A 19,043-nucleotide genomic window follows, 5' to 3' on the forward strand; every position below is an offset into this window, starting at 1 on the left:
CCATCATTGGGGTAGGGCTGCTTGATTATGGCAAAAATCATAATCTCGATTATTTGGGTCAATAATTGTAATTGCGATTATTAAATGCGATTATTCATTGACTTTGAAAACATCCATTTATTGTACTTTAAAACAAATACAAATAATAATTGAACTTTTTAACTGTTGAATTATACGTTCAGGGTAATCAACTGAAAAACCAATACAAAATAAAATAAATGATACATTCATGTCTACATTTAAATAAATAATATCAAAATACACTGTGCACTGTCACAACCTGAAAACTCCTTAACATATCGCCAACATTTTGGTAAAACATATTCCACTCACTCCACTGGGTCAATAATTGATATCACGATTATTAAAAACGATTATCCATTTACTTTGAAAACATCAATCTATTGGAGAAAAAACATTTTAACGGTTGATTACCCTGAACGTTAAGTATAACTCAACTGAAGAAAGTGATAATATAAAAAAAAAATCGTTTTATTTCGATTACGTTGTTTTCGTAATCGTTGCAAGCCATAATCATAATCGCGATTAAAATACGATTAATTGAGCAGCCTTACATTGGGGTTTTAGGAATAACCAACCTCACACAGAAGGAAGGAGCTAAAAGAGGGAAAGGAAAAGCGTGCATTTCAAAAAGAGACGGGTCATTTTTGTCATTGAACCAAACAAAGAAATTGAGAAAAATGACGATGCATCCCCGTCTGTCTCGTACTGCCTGAACCACACATCTTATATAATGATATATTGTCTTCTGTTTTACTAAACTCTGCTCTGCTGCTGGTATTGATCTAACAGGCTGGGCTACTCCCACCTGTAGAGTAGAATACACACATACTCACGATGCTCACACACACATCTCGCTGTTTGAGTCCTGAGCTGACCAGTGTTATGGAAGAGTTCATTATGTAAGCAGCTCTCTGGGCACAAAGGGCCTCATTCAGGGGCCCCCGGTCACCCTCTGATAAACACCACTGACCTGTTCACTTCCCACCAACACAAGAGCCTTGTTTGCTAGCTTTTCTGTTTAAGAAATACACAACTAAAGTATTTACCAGGGCAGAAGTGTTTGGGAGAATGAGTTTTCAGAAGATCAAGGTTGAAGCACAGAAAGAAGTTCACTTTTATTGTGAAAATGGAAATTCAAGGTTCACATGGATCTAAACTAAAGTGCAATATAAACGCTTGTGTTGTCTGTTTTTAAACGACAACACATATATTTTTAGATTAGCTTTTTATTAGCGACACCCTCCTTTAAATGGTCTCTCAGTCTTACGGCTCGTCCACACGGCGGCGTGCGTTGAAGCTTCAACGCTTCTGCCCATTCACTTTGAATGGGGTGACGTCACGCTTTGCCGAACTGCATTGTGGGAGCTTCGCGTTGCTCGCTTCAAAAGTTGAGCAATGTTCACATTTTGAAGCTTCGACGGAAGCGTCAGCCAATCAAATCATATGCCAGTACGAGCTCTAGCCAATCAAACCGCGTGCTTGTGTGTCCGGGGCGGGAGATTCATGTGATTGGTTGTTGGTCGAGCTTCAGACACGCCCGCCGGCAAGCGTCAACGCACGCCGCCGTGTGGACGCTGCGTTAGTACTTTTATATTGTGTTATTTATTTTATAGGTCTTAAAGGTTTATATCTGATATTAGTTATTCAACAGTTTTAATAGCAACATTCCCCTTTTTACGCTTGTCTTTTAATATTTTAATTGTTTCATCTTTATTACAATTATGACATTTTTATTACTATTATCTTTTTATTTTATAAGGTTTTATATTATTGCATCAATTCATTATTTATTTTATTGTATTTTATTGTTTATTATCATAGCTTTTGTCTCTCAACCTGATCAAATGTTATATTTTGCTGCATGGACCTTTTAAAGTTCTTTACAAATAATCTGAGGGGAATTTCTTGTTGTGTTTTTAACTTGCGATGTGTCATTTTGTAAAGCACTTTGAGCCGCATGTGTTGGATGAAATAGAGCTTTATTAGTATTGTTTTCGCAGGACACACATTCACAAACCCACCACCAACCCAAACCCGTCCAAATTCGCTCAGAAGTTTGGAGGTTCGGAGAAATGTGGCCGATGCGGAGACTCTGTGTTCGCAGCGGAGAAGATCATGGGGGCGGGAAAGGTGAGGGATTCTGACGATGTTTGTGACATTTATTTTAAAGGTCACCTATCATGCTATTTCTAGGCAATAGCATAGGTCTCAGATATATACAAATATATAAAAAACATGTCTATGAAGTGTTTCGCTCAAAATACCAAACAGATCATTCTAGCCATGCCTCATATCCCTCTATTTCACTTCCTGTTTCAAAAGTACTGATTTGGGGAATACATTTTTTTTTTTTAAATGATAAAGCTTGATACAAAAATAAAAAGGAGGGGTCTGAGCTCATGCAGGTCTCCCTTGGAAAAAGAGATCATTGATCTCAATGGGATTTGACCTGTATAAATAAAGGTTTTGAATTTAATTGAATTGAATGCGGGACCCGGCAGCTACTGTCTAAACTAAATGCTGCTGTGATGAAACGCCATATCATGGATTATCAAGGATCTGAAACAGTATGGAGCTCAAAGGCTTTCTCTCTTGCTGGTTATACCACAAGGTGAGTTCCTTTTTACTTCCTGCTTCTTCACACACATGCTCTCCAGTACAGGTTAGCTCTGAGTGTTAGCGATGCTAATGTAAACACCGACCATATTACGTCCAAAACAGTCGTGCATTGTTTCTGATAGCAACGTTTCTGATTGGGCCGTGGGTCCACATTTCAGATATTACGTCATATCGGACGCAAATCTGGATCAGCTCCGTTGTTCCCCGTTTTTAGAGATTTGGGTACGGAGGAAAAGAGAGAGGGTTTTATCTTCTGACGCTGCGTGAGTTCCCCGACACACCGGGGACACATGGTGATGTAGATAAGACATCAACAAGTGCATTTTGCATGATAGGTCCCCTTTAAGTGTGTTTCCTGTAGCTGAAGGCATGTAAATACACACATTAGCTGTATTACTGCAGCTGTTAATGCAATTCTAACCTGTGATGTGTTTAATGAGGACATTCAAAAGGGTTAAACGATCACATATGCTGGAGGAAACATCAGCTTTTATCATCTGTAAATAACTTCAAACACAACATATTTTCCTGTCTGTAAATGAATGTATATTTAGCGTAAAATCATGACTTAAAAAGCTGTAACATTAAGTCCTCTTTCTCCTCGTAGCCGTGGCATAAGAACTGTTTCCGCTGTGCAAAATGTGGCAAAAGCCTGGAGTCGACCACTCAGACGGAGAAAGACGGAGAGATCTACTGCAAAGGTGAGATACTGAGAGAGAGGGCAAAAGTACACACATCCTTTCCTCAAGTAGAAGTACAGATACTCGTGTTTTAAAATACTCTGGTGAAAGTAGAAGTACTGACTAAACTTCTTTACTCAAGTCAAAGTAAAGAGGCTTTGAAATGTACTTCAGTAAAAAGTACCCATAACTAGCAGCTGTTTTAAAGAGTACCTGACCTCCCTTTATATTAATAGAACAATAATGTCATTGTTAGCTAATGAATGTTTCCATGCTGAACAACGGCAACATGACAACGTTTCCATTGGTCCCTCTTCTTTAGAGAAGACCAGGAAATGATGGATACACGGATCGTGTTCAAATCAATAGGCACGCAATGACTCTAAAGAATAATGATCACGCATCAAACACACATTCAGACTAAAGGAACCAGCTGTTTGGAAAATGTGAGAAGTAGAAAGTTCAGGTTCAACATGTAAGAAGTAGAAAGTACAGGTATTTGAGTTCAACATGTGAGAAGTAGAAAGTACAGGTATTTGTGTTCAACATGTAAGAAGTAGAAAGTACAGGTATTTGTGTTCAACATGTAAGAAAGTAGAAAGTACAGGTATTTGTGTTCAACATGTAAGAAGTAGAAAGTACAGGTATTTGTGTTCACATGTGAGAAGTAGAAAGTACAGGTATTTGAGTTCAACATGTAAGAAGTAGAAAGTACAGGTATTTGTGTTCAACATGTAAGAAGTAGAAAGTACAGGTATTTGGGTTCAACATGTAAGAAGTAAAAGTACAGGTATTTGGGTTCAACAGGTAAGAAGTAGAAAGTACAGGTATTTGGGTTCAACATGTAAGAAGTAGAAAGTACAGGTATTTGAGTTCAACATGTAAGAAGTAGAAAGTACAGGTATTTGTGTTCAACATGTGAGAAGTAGAAAGTACAGGTATTTGGGTTCAACATGTAAGAAGTAGAAAGTATAGGTATTTGTGTTCAACATGTAAGAAGTAGAAAGTAGTCAGGAAAATAAGTAGTGGAGTAAAGTACTGATACCAGAAACATGTACTTAAGTACAGTAACAAAGTATTTGTACTCCGCTACCTCCCACCTCTGGATAGTGATACACACGCAGAGATACAGGTGTGTTATTATGGCGTGTAAAGAGATAGAGGAAGAGTTCCTGCCTCACGCAGAGCTGCTTCCTGTCCTCCTCTTCCTCCTCCCTCCTCTTCCTCCTCCCTCCTCTTCCTCCTCCCTCCTCTTCCTCCGCTTAAACAGAACCAGACGTCAGCAGATGTTTTTGCTGCATGTCATAAAGAAACCTTGGACTGATGAGGAGGAATGTTTCTGTGAGTCAGAGGGTTCGTAACATCCTGACTCTAAACAGCAGGTGTTGGGATGGGACATTTGCAAAGAAAAAGAAAGGTCTTTACAAAGCCCTAACCAGGCTTGGGGAGTAACAGATTGTAACGGGTAACTGTGTTCCCCTTACAGTTACAATAAATCAGATTACTGTCACTTTAAAAGAAATTGGGGATTACTACGACTTTACAATGCTGTGAAAATGTGTGAATCAGAAGAGCCTGAAACAACCCTTAAAGCAGTGGTTCCCAAACTGTTTCAGTCGGGACCCCCTTGGGTAATTGGAAATATTTTCAGGAGCCCCCCAACCCGGTTCCCATCTATATTGATAGGATTAATTGTATATTGTTGTAAAAACATTACATTTTCTGTAGTAATCATAAGAAGGTACAAAGATCCATTGTATATTTTATTTTGGATTACACATTAACAAAAGCGCTTGTAATTGATACTGTGAATTAATTTGGCCTAATTAAAACTAGCAGGCCTTCTTCCCTGAGTAGTAGATTTTTTAATTCAAATGTCTTATTCCTATTCCACACATAGCCTATCAATGACTTGTGTGTGCTTGCTTTCCCTCGCAGATCTTCTCAAAGCGAGGCTGCTGTTTTGAGTCTGCCTCTCAGTTCATTCTCAATGTTCAGCTTTGATCTGTATTTGGTTTTGATGGCAGCAAGAAAAGCCGATCTCACACAAGTAGGATGTTGCAAAAGGCAGCAGTATGCCCACAGCTCTCTGACCAATGAGATATTTTCGAGCAGTGTTTGTTTACAATTGAATAACAATAATATTAATAATACATTTGATTTATATAGCACACTTTAAAAACAACGTAATCTCAAGGTGCTTCACAAAGCTAAAAGGAGAAAATAAAAAAATCTTCCCGCGACCCCCCCCCCTGCAGTACCTCCGCGACCCACTAGGGGTCGTGCCCCACAGTTTGAAAACCACTGCCTTAAAGCATTGTGCTGTGTGTGAGCTTAACTGTGTGTATTAAAGGTCCCATGTCATGGCCATTTCTACTGATCATAACTCCATTGTTGAGGTCGACTAGAATAGATTTACATTGTTCAATGTTCCAAACTCACATTGGTTTCTCATCCAGCGTCTCTGTATAGTCTGTGTATTCACTCTCTGTCCTAAAGGGCTTGTTGGAACTCCTGACCCCCCCCCCCCTCCCTGTGAGCCCAGTGTGCTCTGATTGGTCGGGACGTTACGAAGCTCGCTGCTGCGAGGAGCGGACAGGTTTCCGGGTCGGCGATACAGCGAGAACAAGCGAAACTCATCCTGAGCACACACACACTCACAGCCGAAGTAAAAACAATAAGTGAGGCTTGATATTGAGAAAGAAAAAGGTTGATAGCGCTGTGAGAATGGGTCTGCGGAGAGCATTTCTCCGTCATCCCAACTCGTCTATTACCAGCGTTCAGGGAGCTCGATGCAAGTCAATGGGACTCCCTGTTAGTTAGCCAAGGGGTCCTGGTGTGTGAGGAGCTCCGCGGATTGGTCCATTTGGGCCAATCCGGTCATTTGTTGTTGATGTGGGTGTTCACACGTCACAGAACCCAGGAAGCAAACAATGGAAGAAGAGGAATCTCCAACGAGGCGTTCTGGGGCAGCACAGACAGGTCTTCTCTGTGTTAGAGTTTTACTCGCTACAGGGTGCACTTTGAGGGTTTGTGACTCTGCAGACCGTTTACATGCAGAACAACCTTCATAACAACAAGGGGACGGGTGATAACTGGAAAAGCATGACGTGGGACATTTAAACTATAACACACCTGAAACATGTGCTCAACTGATATTGTACTTCTTTAATATAAATGTATATTACAGTATTAATGTGTTAATAAGCCCAATCAATTAAAGCTGCCAACACTTTTTGTCACAAAATAAAAGAGAGCCTATTAATGGAAAGCTGGTCCTTTCTTAATGCAAGAAAAAATAACCTTAACTTAATTTATGAGGAAATATGTACCTCTACTCTAGCGAGGGGCCCAGCCCTTCGTATAACTTTCTGTATGTGACCCTCAAGGAAAGATGTTTGGACATCCCTGGTGTGTAGGCTACTGCCGGCAAGTCACACATTTTGAACGTTTAACTAGCTGTGAATGTAAGGAAACCGTTTTGGAACAATAGTCTGCAGCTTGTTAATGTTTCTTTCTATCCTCTGAAACAACCCTTGCAGCACTGTGCAGTGTGTGACTGTGAGCTGAACTGTGTATTCAACTCAATTACAGCATTTTCTGTCAGCTCAGATTTTAGCTTTTTTAAATGTGTTTCAATGTTGGTGTAGAGTCTAGTCTTCCTTTAAATACACACACTGAATGTTTTACTAGTTGTGAATGTTAGGAAACAAAGTGCAGTTTGTCATTGTTTACTTATATCCTCCGTTTCCTCTGCAGCTTGTTACGCTAAGAACTTCGGACCTAAAGGCTTCGGTTACGGTCAGGGAGCCGGAGCTCTGGTCCACGCTCAGTGAAGATCCTGAACAAAAAACAACATTATTGTCCTTGTGTTTCCTCCCTGCTCATGACACGAATAAAAACATTACCAAACTCCACATTTGACTGTATTTTATTATTAAAGCCATTAAAACTGAACCATGCCCATATGTTTACATCTGAAGCGGAGTTACAGTGATGTCTGAAGGTGGGCAGAGAGGCACTGGAGATGATTATGTGCTTTTTTTTTTTTACTTGATTTTTATTATCCCCACATGATGGGCGAGAGGGGGGGGGGGGCGGACAGAGAGTTTTCAGGCTGCTGGAAGAACTAGTGAGGACTGAGTTTGTGTCCTGGATGAGTGCTGAACTCTGCCCGGAAGCAAACAAAAACAAGCCCGCGTTTTCCTCCCGTCACTAAAGAGGCATCACAACAACCCATGTGGTCCGTTACTGATTCTGATATGAAACCTTGACTCTTGAAACTTTAAAGCACACATAAACCAGCTCAGAAATGACATCAGTGTTGGGTTAGCCAGAGTGCAATGATGAATAATCCTCCGTCTGATGATGCAACATGAGGCCCAATAATGTCCGGAGGCCTGAATGTAATATAACCTCCATTTATACTTAAAACTATTGCATGAAACACAGCTTTTTAGAAAACCAACACAAAAAAGGAATCGGCGTCTGCCTTAGTTCTCTAGTGTCTTTGCTTTACAATTTGTACATCCAGTGGTGTAACAAACCCAGCGATATATATATATATAAAGTAGGGATTTTAAAATAAAAACCCCCTTCAAGGATGACTACACAAGAATGGGACATTAAAATATATCACACACTTGTACATGAGGGTTGGAAGAAAAAAATCCCACTAAGAAACACATTGGATTTGAGATTTTTAAAAATTAAACAAGACGTAAAATGAATGGTATGCAGAAAAGTACTTGCAAATACTTAACATTCACTATATACAGACACGTGGCTCGCCGGGCTGTCACCATGGCGATGATTATGGTCGAACATGCAGTGATTTTCGGCAGAGGGGGGGGTGCCTATAGACAGCAGTGTGGGACGTCACTAAAAGCCATACAGTCACTTCTTCTTCTCTCAGTTTGGTTTGAAGAAATCCCCTTTTTACCAGCTCATAGGCTGTGAACACGGAACCGTTGATACCCCAAAGTTTAATGATAGAAATGTATAGAACGGGTCAACAGGACATAGAAACTGCCTGGTGCTAACTAGCATATGTTGGGCAATTTGCCTAATTAGCAAGTGGCGTTAATTAGCATATGCAGACAATAGTTCAAAAATGACTTGGCTGATTTGGACCATTTTGGATTGGTTATTGAGGATGTTGAGTCCATTTCTTACATTTTCAGGACCATAAATGGCAGTTTTAACCAGAAAGTAGTCTTATTTTTACTCTATGAGCTGATTTGTATACATTCTGGATCATTTGGATTCGACATATTGCTAAAAATGTGAGTTATCTATATCCAATGGTCGCAACACTACTCATGCTAGTCAAAATCAGTCCTCCGAGAGAACAAAGGTGGCGACTTTTGGTTAAAACTGCCATTTTTGATCCTGAAAATGTCAGACATGGATTTAAAACATAAAAGTCATTAGCTATTGTCTGAATATGTTAGTAGAAGCCAATTATACAAATGGCCCAACATATGCAAGTTAGCATCCATCAGTTTCTATGTGCTTAGGACCCGTACTATACATTTCTATCATAACAACTTTTGGAGTTCTCAACATTTCCGGGTTCACATGCTGGCAACTAGAAAATAAAGTAAAAAAATAATCCAGGAGCACCTCAAAACTAACACTGACGAAAACAAAAACAGTTCTACAGAGCGAGATTTATGTACAGATGCACATTCTCAACCGTCCATCCTGCTGCTGCGGACAGGAAGTGATGGGGGGTTAAAAGGGGAAAAGGGGGGCGGGGCATATCCTCCTCTGTAAACAATGGAAGCTGGTGTTCAGTAACAGCCAAACAAAAACTAAAGATCAGTGCAAAAATATAGGCAGACAAGACAAACACAAAAAAAAAGACTTTTACAGCTTTCTGAAAAACACACATGGAATGAACCGTCCTGTAAACGCGTCTGTCGTCCTGCTAATAAATATACGCTCGATGTACCTGTCGATAAAGTTTTTTTATGGTAACTTCCCGGGCTTCCTTCCTCGTCAGACAGCTACAGGTTTAATAATTGTATCGTCATAAAAACCTAATGCGCTAAAAAAAATGATGTGAAATGTAAAAATGATGCCGCTAGAACATTAATGTATAAATAGTTATAAAATAAATATTCCTGTATCACATTGTCTGTAGGGTTTTCTCTGTCACTTTAACGGTGGGTTCTGCTGAAGGACTCATGCATTACGTTACTGCACAACAGCTGCTTTTAGGATAACCCAAAAAACTCTTCATTCCTCCAGCAGCTCCACCTGTAACCCAACACTCCCCCCTCTGATGAGATCAACTATGTTGGCAAAACCCGGTGCAAAATCAAGAGGTTTTTTAAAAAGACATTCCCTTATTTCTATCATACTTAAAAACTAATTCGTGTTTTTTAAAAATCAAAATCCTTCAGCCTTTCTCTGGACGCCACGGCGGTTACTTATCCTTTCCTGAACCATTTCAAAACATACATACAGGGCACATCAACAGGGACACCATAAATAAGAATAAGGACTCGGTAGAGGTGGGGATTTCAGAGTGATGCTGCCACTTTTAAGCCTCCGGGATAAAACAGAAGATTATTTTTCCGTTGTTTTCCTCCCTCCTCCTCTCCTGCCTGGCAGCAACGCACCGTCCATCGGGAAAAGAGACGAGGAGGTGGAGGGGGAGCAAGTGGAGGTACAGTAATGATGTTGTACAATAGTAGTAATAGTAGTAGAAGAAGGAGGGTAGGGGGGGTGTGGTGTTGCCCTGTAACAGCATGCTAGTCTTGGCTGATTTTTTTTAATCTAAGTCTTTTTGATCGGTGAGGGAGAGATGGTTTCGAATAAAGCAAGCGCTCCCGAGAACAACATCGATCCCATATCGGTTATTCCTCTTCTTCTTCTACACCAGCTGGTATCCGGAGCCGGACGTCTGGTCGTACTCTATTGTGTACTGAGAGGTCCAGTCCACCGCTACGGGCCGGATCAGGCCGCAGCAGCGCACCTCGAAGAAATCTATCAGGTTCCTGATGCATCCGTGACTAGAGAGCGAGAGAGAGAGAGAGAGAGAGGAAAAAGCATCATATTCATTAAAAAATAGCACCAAAACCCATTTTTTAAGACTTGCTTAGGAGTTAATTAGTGGTGTTTCCCTTTTCCCCTTTCCTGTAGTGTGTCCTATAGGTTTTAGTGCATGTAAATGGTCTAAAAAGGCTTAAGTTTCTATCCCACACACTCTCCCCCTGCCTGAAACGCCTCCATTCGAGCCAGAAAGCCGACCAATCAGAGCACACTGGGCTCTGGTTTCAGACAGAGGGTGAAAAGAGGTGCTGCAGCACAGGCAGTATGAGAAAAATAAAGAGCTTTTTGAACATTAGAACATGGAGACAGTGAGGGGAGAGGACTCTTTAAAGTAGAGACACTACATACTGATATACACCTGGACATCAGCAGGAGAGGACTCTTTAAAGTAGAGACACTACATACTGATATACACCTGAACATCAGCAGGAGAGGACTCTTTAAAGTAGAGACACTACATACTGATATACACCTGAACATCAGCAGGAGAGGACTCTTTAAAGTAGAGACACTACATACTGATATACACCTGAACATCAGCAGGAGAGGACTCTTTAAAGTAGAGACACTACATACTGATATACACCTGAACATCAGCAGGAGAGGACTCTTTAAAGTAGAGACACTACATACTGATATACACCTGAACATCAGCAGGAGAGGACTCTTTAAAGTAGAGACACTACATACTGATATACACCTGAACATCAGCAGGAGAGGACTCTTTAAAGTAGAGACACTACATACTGATATACACCTGAACATCAGCAGGAGAGGACTCTTTAAAGTAGAGACACTACATACTGATATACACCTGAACATCAGCAGGAGAGCACTCTTTAAAGTAGAGACACTACATACTGATATACACCTGAACATCAGCAGGAGAGGACTCTTTAAAAGTAGAGACACTACATATTGATATACACCTGAACATCAGCAGGAGAGGACTCTTTAAAGTAGAGACACTACATACTGATATACACCTGAACATCAGCAGGAGAGGACTCTTTAAAGTAGAGACACTACATACTGATATACACCTGAACATCAGCAGCAGAGGACTCTTTAAAGTAGAGACACTACATACTGATATACACCTGAACATCAGAGTGAATATTAAACCTCTTCTAGTCATTTCTAAAATAATGTCACATTGTTGTCAGAGGTTTCAGGACATTTATGATCTCATTACATATATTCTAACACCCTAATGCATCAAAAATAACTTACTTGAAGGGGCTTTCGATGGACGTGGCTGTGACTTTAAAGTGCTTGTATCTCCGTGCGTTCATCCTCTCGTTGGTGGTGATTCCCAGAGCTGCGATCTGAAGGAGGAGAAAGCAGAGACATTTAGCAGAGTAGCAAACATCTGTTGGGTTTTATATACATGTAGGTCTGTCATTATAACTACAAATCTATGCCTGCGTTTTAAAAGTTCATTCTTCAGTCTTTTACTTAAACCGATATATTCCTGCACTTTCACTTTATCTGCATATTGAAGTATGAATGCTTGTTTGTATGTTGTCTCCTCCTGAATGTTGTACATCTCTTGTTTGTTTTCTTTAAGATATAATGACAATAAAGGATTCTATTCTTAGTTTTAAATCCAAAATGTAGATCCAGACCTGGTAGAGTTGACACATGATGAGCACGGCGACCCACATGAAGTGGAAAATGCTGTTGAGGAACATCCAGAACATCCAAGGAGAGCAAGAGGCGATCTGAGTCAGGTAGAGCCAGAAGCCATCCTTAGCGTAGCTGGTGGCGCAGTGGATCCTCCAGTCTGAGGACACGAGACGAGAGAAAAGGAGTGAAGAGGAGAAAACACGACTGAAAAGAGGGAGAGAAATGTAAAAGAAGTGTTTTGTACTCACAGGAAATGCAGCCGTATATCATCCAGCAGATCATTAAGAGCAGGAAAAACAGATAACCCATGAAGTAGCGGTGATTTCCACTTCCTGTAGAGAAAGAACGTTTATTCATCATTTACTTTGCATCTCTTGACTTTTGATCAAGCCCTCAACACAAGTCATCACAACGAAGACAGTAAAGTAGAACAAAGGAAATAATAGAAACAAAGGAAGGAAGCCGCGACAATATTTAAAAACTTCTTAAGAACTGCAGGGCTTGTTTGAACACCTTTAAAGCTTCTTCCTGAACACCTGGTGTTCACACACACACACACACACACACACACACACACACACACACACACACACACACACACACACACACACACACACACACACACACACACACACACACACACACACACACACACACACACACACACACACACACACACACACACACACACACACACACACACACACACACACACACAGCTTCCTAAAGTGGAATATGGAGCTGATCAAACCCATAAAAGTTACTGATAAGTGACAATAAAAGCAGCTGTTGGTGTGGAGGTGTGTTTGATTTTCACATACCGACACAGTTCCCCACCCAGGGGCAGTGGTGGTCGAACTTGGCGATGCAGCGGTTGCAAACGGCGCAGTGTTTGGACCTAATGGGCTTCCGTATCTGTAGGAAAACGGTCATAGGAGGAGAAAACGGTCATAGGAGGTATACAAAGTTGTTTTATTGTGTCAATTTCCCTCTGTATGTATCGTCTTTTTACAGATGAGTAGTATTTACCAAGCAGGTACTGCAGAATATACTCAGATCCAGGCTTCCCGTCTCTGCCAGCTCCACAATTGTCTGGAGAATGCAAACAAACAAACAAAAGCAGGATTAAAAAGAGAGACAGAGACATGTCGGAGCAAGGAATGAACAAACGAGGAATCCTCTCTGTGTATTTGGCAGCGTAACAAAACCCTAGTGACAGCCGAGGCTTTCCAGCTGGATGATCTCACTAAATCACCAGACAATCACACTTTCATTCACTCATTCGTTTTCGGTTTGTAAGTCTAAATACTTGAGGTGTAGGAGTATGAAATGTGCAAAAAACAATGTTTGTTTTCCTCTTGTGTGCTTGCTTTTACAGCACTGTGTAAAATGAAGTGGTGAGTCGTGCTAACAATGAAAGTCAGGGGCCAGTAGGAAGTAGGGCCAGTAGTTGCCCCTTCATTAGAGCGGGATAATGAGGGAAAGAGACAGCAAACACGCAGATATATCCATGGAGCTTTCTGCTGTCAACTACAATTAACAAAGCTGAAAAGTTCCCTTCAGACTAAGTTCTTATGTTCTTTTCAGGAACCTAATTGGTCTGTGTTTTGTTTTATGTTGTCTTCGGGTCAAATCTGACCGATTTACGACTTTCATCAATCATAACTTTTTTGTTTTACATTCGATTGCATTAAAGCTTCATGATGTCTTTCACAGTAGACATTTGAACATGGCTGATCACCACTTTCATTGCATTTTGGATGATTTAGTCAACTTTGAAACACACACACACACTAGATGTGTTACCCCGCCCTTATGTGCCCATCCCCCCATGTGAATCACACCTGGCACACAAAGACACACACACAGAACAATGACACATTTCCCGCTCTTATGTGCCCCTCCCCCCACATGGATCACACCTGGCACACCAATACATGTTCAGTGTCTGTTCTTTGTATATTTACTGCAGTTCTTCATGTACACCAGTAGTCTGATACAATATGTACAGTTTGAAAGGGTGTTAAATGAAATGTGGTGATGATTAATGGTTTTTGTGTTAATGTAATAGCAGTTAAAACAGGACCGGTCACATTTGACCTCGAACACCAAAGTAAGGGGGGAACGAAGACAATAGGAGGGTTAAATGTGTGCCTCATGTTGTTCTTGTATTCATGCTTCTGTGGTCTTAATTTGAACTTGTGTTCTTTCCTGTGAAGCACTTGAAAGGTGCTATACTAAATAAACGTATTTATTTATATTTATTGCACATTTGTACACACGTCTGCACAGCCCTCCACTTTAAAATATAATACACTGTAGTTTGCCATATATACTCATTGTCCTAAGTGTTTTTGTTTGCTTTTAAGGTTATGTGCAGTTAAATGTGGTGTAAACACTTGCCTTTAGCATCCTTTTTTAATGCTAAATTGTTTCTTAAAAATACTTATTCTTTATTATCATTATACATTTCTTTTCTTACCTCCTTTGCAACTTGTTTTTTTAGATTGTTGATGTTCGCACCACCAGATACCAAAGCAGATTCCTTGTATGTGTAAATGTACCTGGCAATAAACTTGATTCTGATTCTGAAGTATCTCCAACAACATTGCCGCTGCTTTCCTGTAACTCCTCACCTTTTTCTTCTGCTCCTCTGACGCTTTGATGATTCCCGGGTCAGACTTCCAGGATTTTCCGAAGTTGTAGAACAGAAACAGGCTGTTTATCAGGAAGGGAAGGTGGACGGTGACGAAGGGGAGATGTGCAGCGAGGTTAAGGAAGACAGCGAACAGATTTTTCATTTTAAACACTGCTTTGTCTACTGCAGGGTTCTTACAACCACATTCATTCAGTTTGACCTCAAACCTAACGTTAAGTACTAGGGATGTAACGATATATCGAATATCCCGATTGTTTTTTAGTAATATATATATTTTTTTTTAAACCTTTATTCCACCAGATGGTCCCATTGAGATCATCGATCTCTTTTTCAAGGGAGACCTGTCCAACATGGCAGCAAGTAGGTTACAACATGAACATAAAACAACAGATAACACAAAAGGACATGGTATTTACAGCGCTACATGTACATACCTAGAGACATTGACAAGTACCAACAGTATATTTATATCTCGCCCTGTCAATAAGCCTCACCTTCTTGGCAAAAACGGTATTGTTGTTGAAGTGGTGGAGAGACAATGCACAGTTTGACCCACTGCTGTCACCCATGGCTAAAGCATATCTCTCTGTCCCAGCAACATCAGTACCAAGCGAGAGAGTTGTTTCCACAGCAGGGGATTTTGTAAACGCCCAAACATCCCAGCTTCTACCTGGAAATGTGGACATGCTCATATTCCTAAAAGATAACCTTGATGAGTGAGTGAGTGAGTGAGTAAGAGTTGAGTTACTTGAAAAACTAAAGTGAAACTTGATTTATTCTATTGCAGGGTCTGATTATTATATTGTTGACACTTAAAAATACTACTATCCTACTAAAATGCAAGAAGAATATATATGAAGAATACAATTTCACATTTTTTTTCTTTACTTTTCAATATCGCGATAGATATCGTACCGTGGACTTTTTAAATCGAGATATTATCGTACCGTGAGTTTTTGGTATCGTTACATCCCTATTAAGTACTACTGATGACCTGAGGGTCCCAAAACAGAACTTCATGCACAGTATGTACAGCTGTAGTGTGGTGCGTTACTTCAATATTGCCTACATCATATGTTGCTCTACATAAATCTGCTTGACACCAACAGTTAATGCCCGTTAAGACGAAGGATAACTGGAAATTGTTTTTTTAATTACGTAAAAACCAAGAGATGTTGGTTAAAACCCCCAAAGTGTAAGTTGTGTTCGTGTATGATGACTCCAAAGGACACTGATTTGACAATGAATGTTTGTTTGGCCTAATTTTGTTGTGATGTCTAATTGGAATAACATAACAGATCTGAGATAAAGTATTGGCTGACATGTTTTGTGCCCTGAATACTTTGTTCTTCTTACAAATGTGTATATTCAATAAGTCCTTTTTTAGAGTGTACTCTATGTTCGTGTGGTGTAAGGACATCTGAATCTAACTTGCAAGCTAAGGTAGGAGAAATACTGATTTGTTTTTGCAAAAAATAATATTTTCTTCAACTCAATTTGTTCTCATCTCACTCCAAGCAAGGAAAAGCTAGTTGCCCAAATGTGAAACGTTTCTTTGAAGCAAACAGACAAAAGGATATCGGTCCAGAACCAGTAGAACCAGGTGGCGTACATCCAGAACTTAGTGGCCAGATATATACCCAGAGGGAGGGCGCTGTGCATGGAGTGGTCGAAGAAAGCCCTGCACAGACAGAGAGGTGTATATAAACAAATATATAATAATTAATAAGAGATTAAATCAAAAACATATATAGAATAAAATAATAAATAGATAGGAGTTCAAAGAAGGATAATTAGAAATACAAGTGACAGACTAAAATAAAAACATATATACTATAGTAATATATACAAATAAGAGTAAATACAAACACATTAAAAAAATTAAAAATAAATACAGAATAAAATTAAATAATTAAATAAAGTACAATTAAATATATACATAATAAAATCAATAAATACATAAAATATCAAAAATATATACAGAATAAAAAACAATAAATGAATAAATAAAAAATATATAATAATTAAGACACGAAATCAAAAACATATATAGAATAAAAATAATAAATAAGTAGGAGTTCAAAGAAGGATAATTAGAAAAACAAGTGACAGACTAAAATAAAAATATATATATTATAGTAATATATACAAATAAAAGAGTAAATAAAAAAATTAAAAAAAATAAAAAATACAGAATAAAATTAAATAATTGAATAAAAACAGTTAAATATATACAGAATAAAAAACAATAAATAAAAAATATATAATAATTAATAGAAAGAGACGTACTTGGAGAGGAACTGCACGGTGATCCAGACCCCGGCGTACATCAGGCCTTTAATGAGCCACGAGTCAATATCCAGGTCCGCGATGAAACCGACCAACCAGATGACGAGGAAGGGCGTTCCCAACATCACTTTCTGCCTGAACTCCTGCAGAGGGACGAGGACACACAGATGGGTATGGACAGCAAAGGAAAAGGGGCGAGAAAGGAAATAGGAAGGTGGGATTTAAAGGAGAGAGGAGGGGAAACAGAATGCATGGAAAGACAGACAAAGAAATGGCATTGATGAATAAATAAAGATGATGAGACAGATGTTGGATGAAATACAGGAAAAAGGGAAAACACAGATGAGATTTCCGTAGCGAGGAAGGAGTCCCTTTGAGCATTTCTTAGCTAAAAAAGGTTGTTAAAATATGTCGTAAAAGTAAAAATATGTCCTTCACATCAGCCAGTGCAATGAATCATGATCAGAAATATGAATTCACTGGATGATCGGATACAGCACAGGTTTACAAAAGCTTGTTTTTTTAAAGTGCGAGTGCAGACTGGTATTGTTAGTTACAAAGACCCTTAAAGGAATCAGAACATAATTATAAGCTTACATTTAAGAAAATAACTGTATTGCAGGTTGCCGTTCTCAAAAACAGATATTCACGATTTGAAACAAGCATTAATTCAACAGATACTGCACAATAAAGCAGATTTAGATAAATAACTTCTCATTTCTAATGCACTTAACTTATTGTACATGTTTTTTTCGACATACAAATCAAGCATTATGTCTTTTTAAAGTATATTTTGTACCCTCTCAGCTGTGGAGACGTAAAGAAAAAGGTAGGCAGCAAGCAAAGCAGGTGGGATGTGTTCTACAAATGGTCTGGGTAGCTTTGCTAACTACAGCGCTGGGATCTGGACTACAGTAACCACAGACCGCAGTATTTTTTTTATTGCAAATGAACTAGTTCTTTACCTTTTTTAACTAATTACATCCCAGCAGAGAAGAGACAAAAGACAACACATTCAAGCAGAGTTAAAACAGATTTGAGCAGCAACAAAAACAAGATTATGCATCTTATCAAAATCACAAAACCTCATGAGACGCAAGAGGTTATTTATTTATTTCGACATATGGCAGAAGGCTGCAAAAAATATTCCTAAAACCAGGAAATAAATTAGCATTTTTTGCACTTTTGACATGAAGAAATATGAGATTTTAACGACAAAAGGCAGATAAACTTTAGATGTTGTTTAAATAGATTGTATTAAAACAGTCTTTTGCTATATGTGACCTGCTCCATCGAAATCAGTCGCATTGACCCGAAGACACATTTTGGAATGTTGGAAAAAGGAGATTCCTAGCTTTCTAATTATATCAGGATTGTTGTTGTACTCCGAATATTAAGCAACATTTTGTTGTTTTATAGTTATTTGTTAATGTAACCCAATTTGTGTTCTTTGAAATTGAAATCGCATTGTGTTTGTTACTTTCGTTGCAGTTGTATATGTCTATATGGACATGCTTTTATTTTGAAGGAGAGTTAGCGCTGTTGACAGGAAGTTGTTGTTGCTATGGAAACAACGTGACGGAGATTAACGGAGAAAAGTAATATCTACATATAAAGACGGAGAAAGTAAACAATAACGTTTATGGTTAAGTGTTAGCGCCCCCCGAAGAGGCACAAGCTCTTACGTTGAGATTGGAGATTTCAATAAATTCAATTTGGAAAAAAAACGGAAAGAAAAACGAATAACGAAATTGAAACCCGAATAGTACTCCAACGAACGAATATTCGGATACAGCCCTAGTGTATACGTGTGTGTTTGTGTAATTTTGGGTTAGTGTGTATTGTGTTTGTTTCCCGGGGAAAACACTCACGAGAAACACCGGCTGTTGTTATGCCTGCAGTGCCGTAAAGTTACTCCGTTCTCCGCTTGTAATTATGCCGTTAAAAGCTCCAAAGCTGTATTTATCATCTGAATTTGCCGAAACAAGTTTAATATTCTGAAAGCCAAGACTTTGTTTAATTGAAATCAGATGAAAACAAAGTGTAACGGACCCTGTCGTGTTATCTATGATTACTATATG

General features: G+C 39.2%; 2 protein-coding genes across 3 annotated transcripts in view; one reads left to right on the forward strand and one right to left on the reverse strand.

The window, feature by feature from the left end:
- Positions 1-2,024: 2,024 nt before the first annotated feature.
- LOC117539026 (cysteine and glycine-rich protein 2) lies at positions 2,025-7,240 on the forward strand (the record flags this gene model as incomplete). Its single annotated transcript, XM_034205020.1, is given in 3 exon segments — positions 2,025-2,154; positions 3,251-3,344; positions 7,083-7,240. Coding segments are annotated over 3 exon segments (301 nt in total), but the record flags the coding sequence as incomplete, so codon positions are not given.
- zdhhc17 (zinc finger DHHC-type palmitoyltransferase 17) overlaps positions 7,239-19,043 on the reverse strand; it is a 29,731-nt gene continuing 17,926 nt past the window's right edge. Inside the window, exons 9-18 of one of the 2 annotated variants that reach the window (XM_034205018.1) lie at positions 17,928-17,936; positions 16,963-17,105; positions 16,254-16,354; positions 14,651-14,775; positions 13,044-13,106; positions 12,836-12,929; positions 12,263-12,346; positions 12,014-12,171; positions 11,619-11,713; positions 7,239-10,345 (exon numbers count right to left, since the gene is read on the reverse strand). In XM_034205018.1, coding sequence (XP_034060909.1) covers positions 10,207-10,345; positions 11,619-11,713; positions 12,014-12,171; positions 12,263-12,346; positions 12,836-12,929; positions 13,044-13,106; positions 14,651-14,775; positions 16,254-16,354; positions 16,963-17,105; positions 17,928-17,936 — 1,011 coding nt within the window. In that variant the 3' untranslated portion in view covers positions 7,239-10,206. The remainder of the gene's footprint in view (positions 10,346-11,618; positions 11,714-12,013; positions 12,172-12,262; positions 12,347-12,835; positions 12,930-13,043; positions 13,107-14,650; positions 14,776-16,253; positions 16,355-16,962; positions 17,106-17,927; positions 17,937-19,043) is intronic. The other variant, XM_034205019.1, reaches the window with a different exon arrangement.

This window comes from Gymnodraco acuticeps, unplaced genomic scaffold (assembly GCF_902827175.1).
Source record: "Gymnodraco acuticeps unplaced genomic scaffold, fGymAcu1.1, whole genome shotgun sequence".
Lineage (NCBI taxonomy): Eukaryota > Metazoa > Chordata > Actinopteri > Perciformes > Bathydraconidae > Gymnodraco > Gymnodraco acuticeps.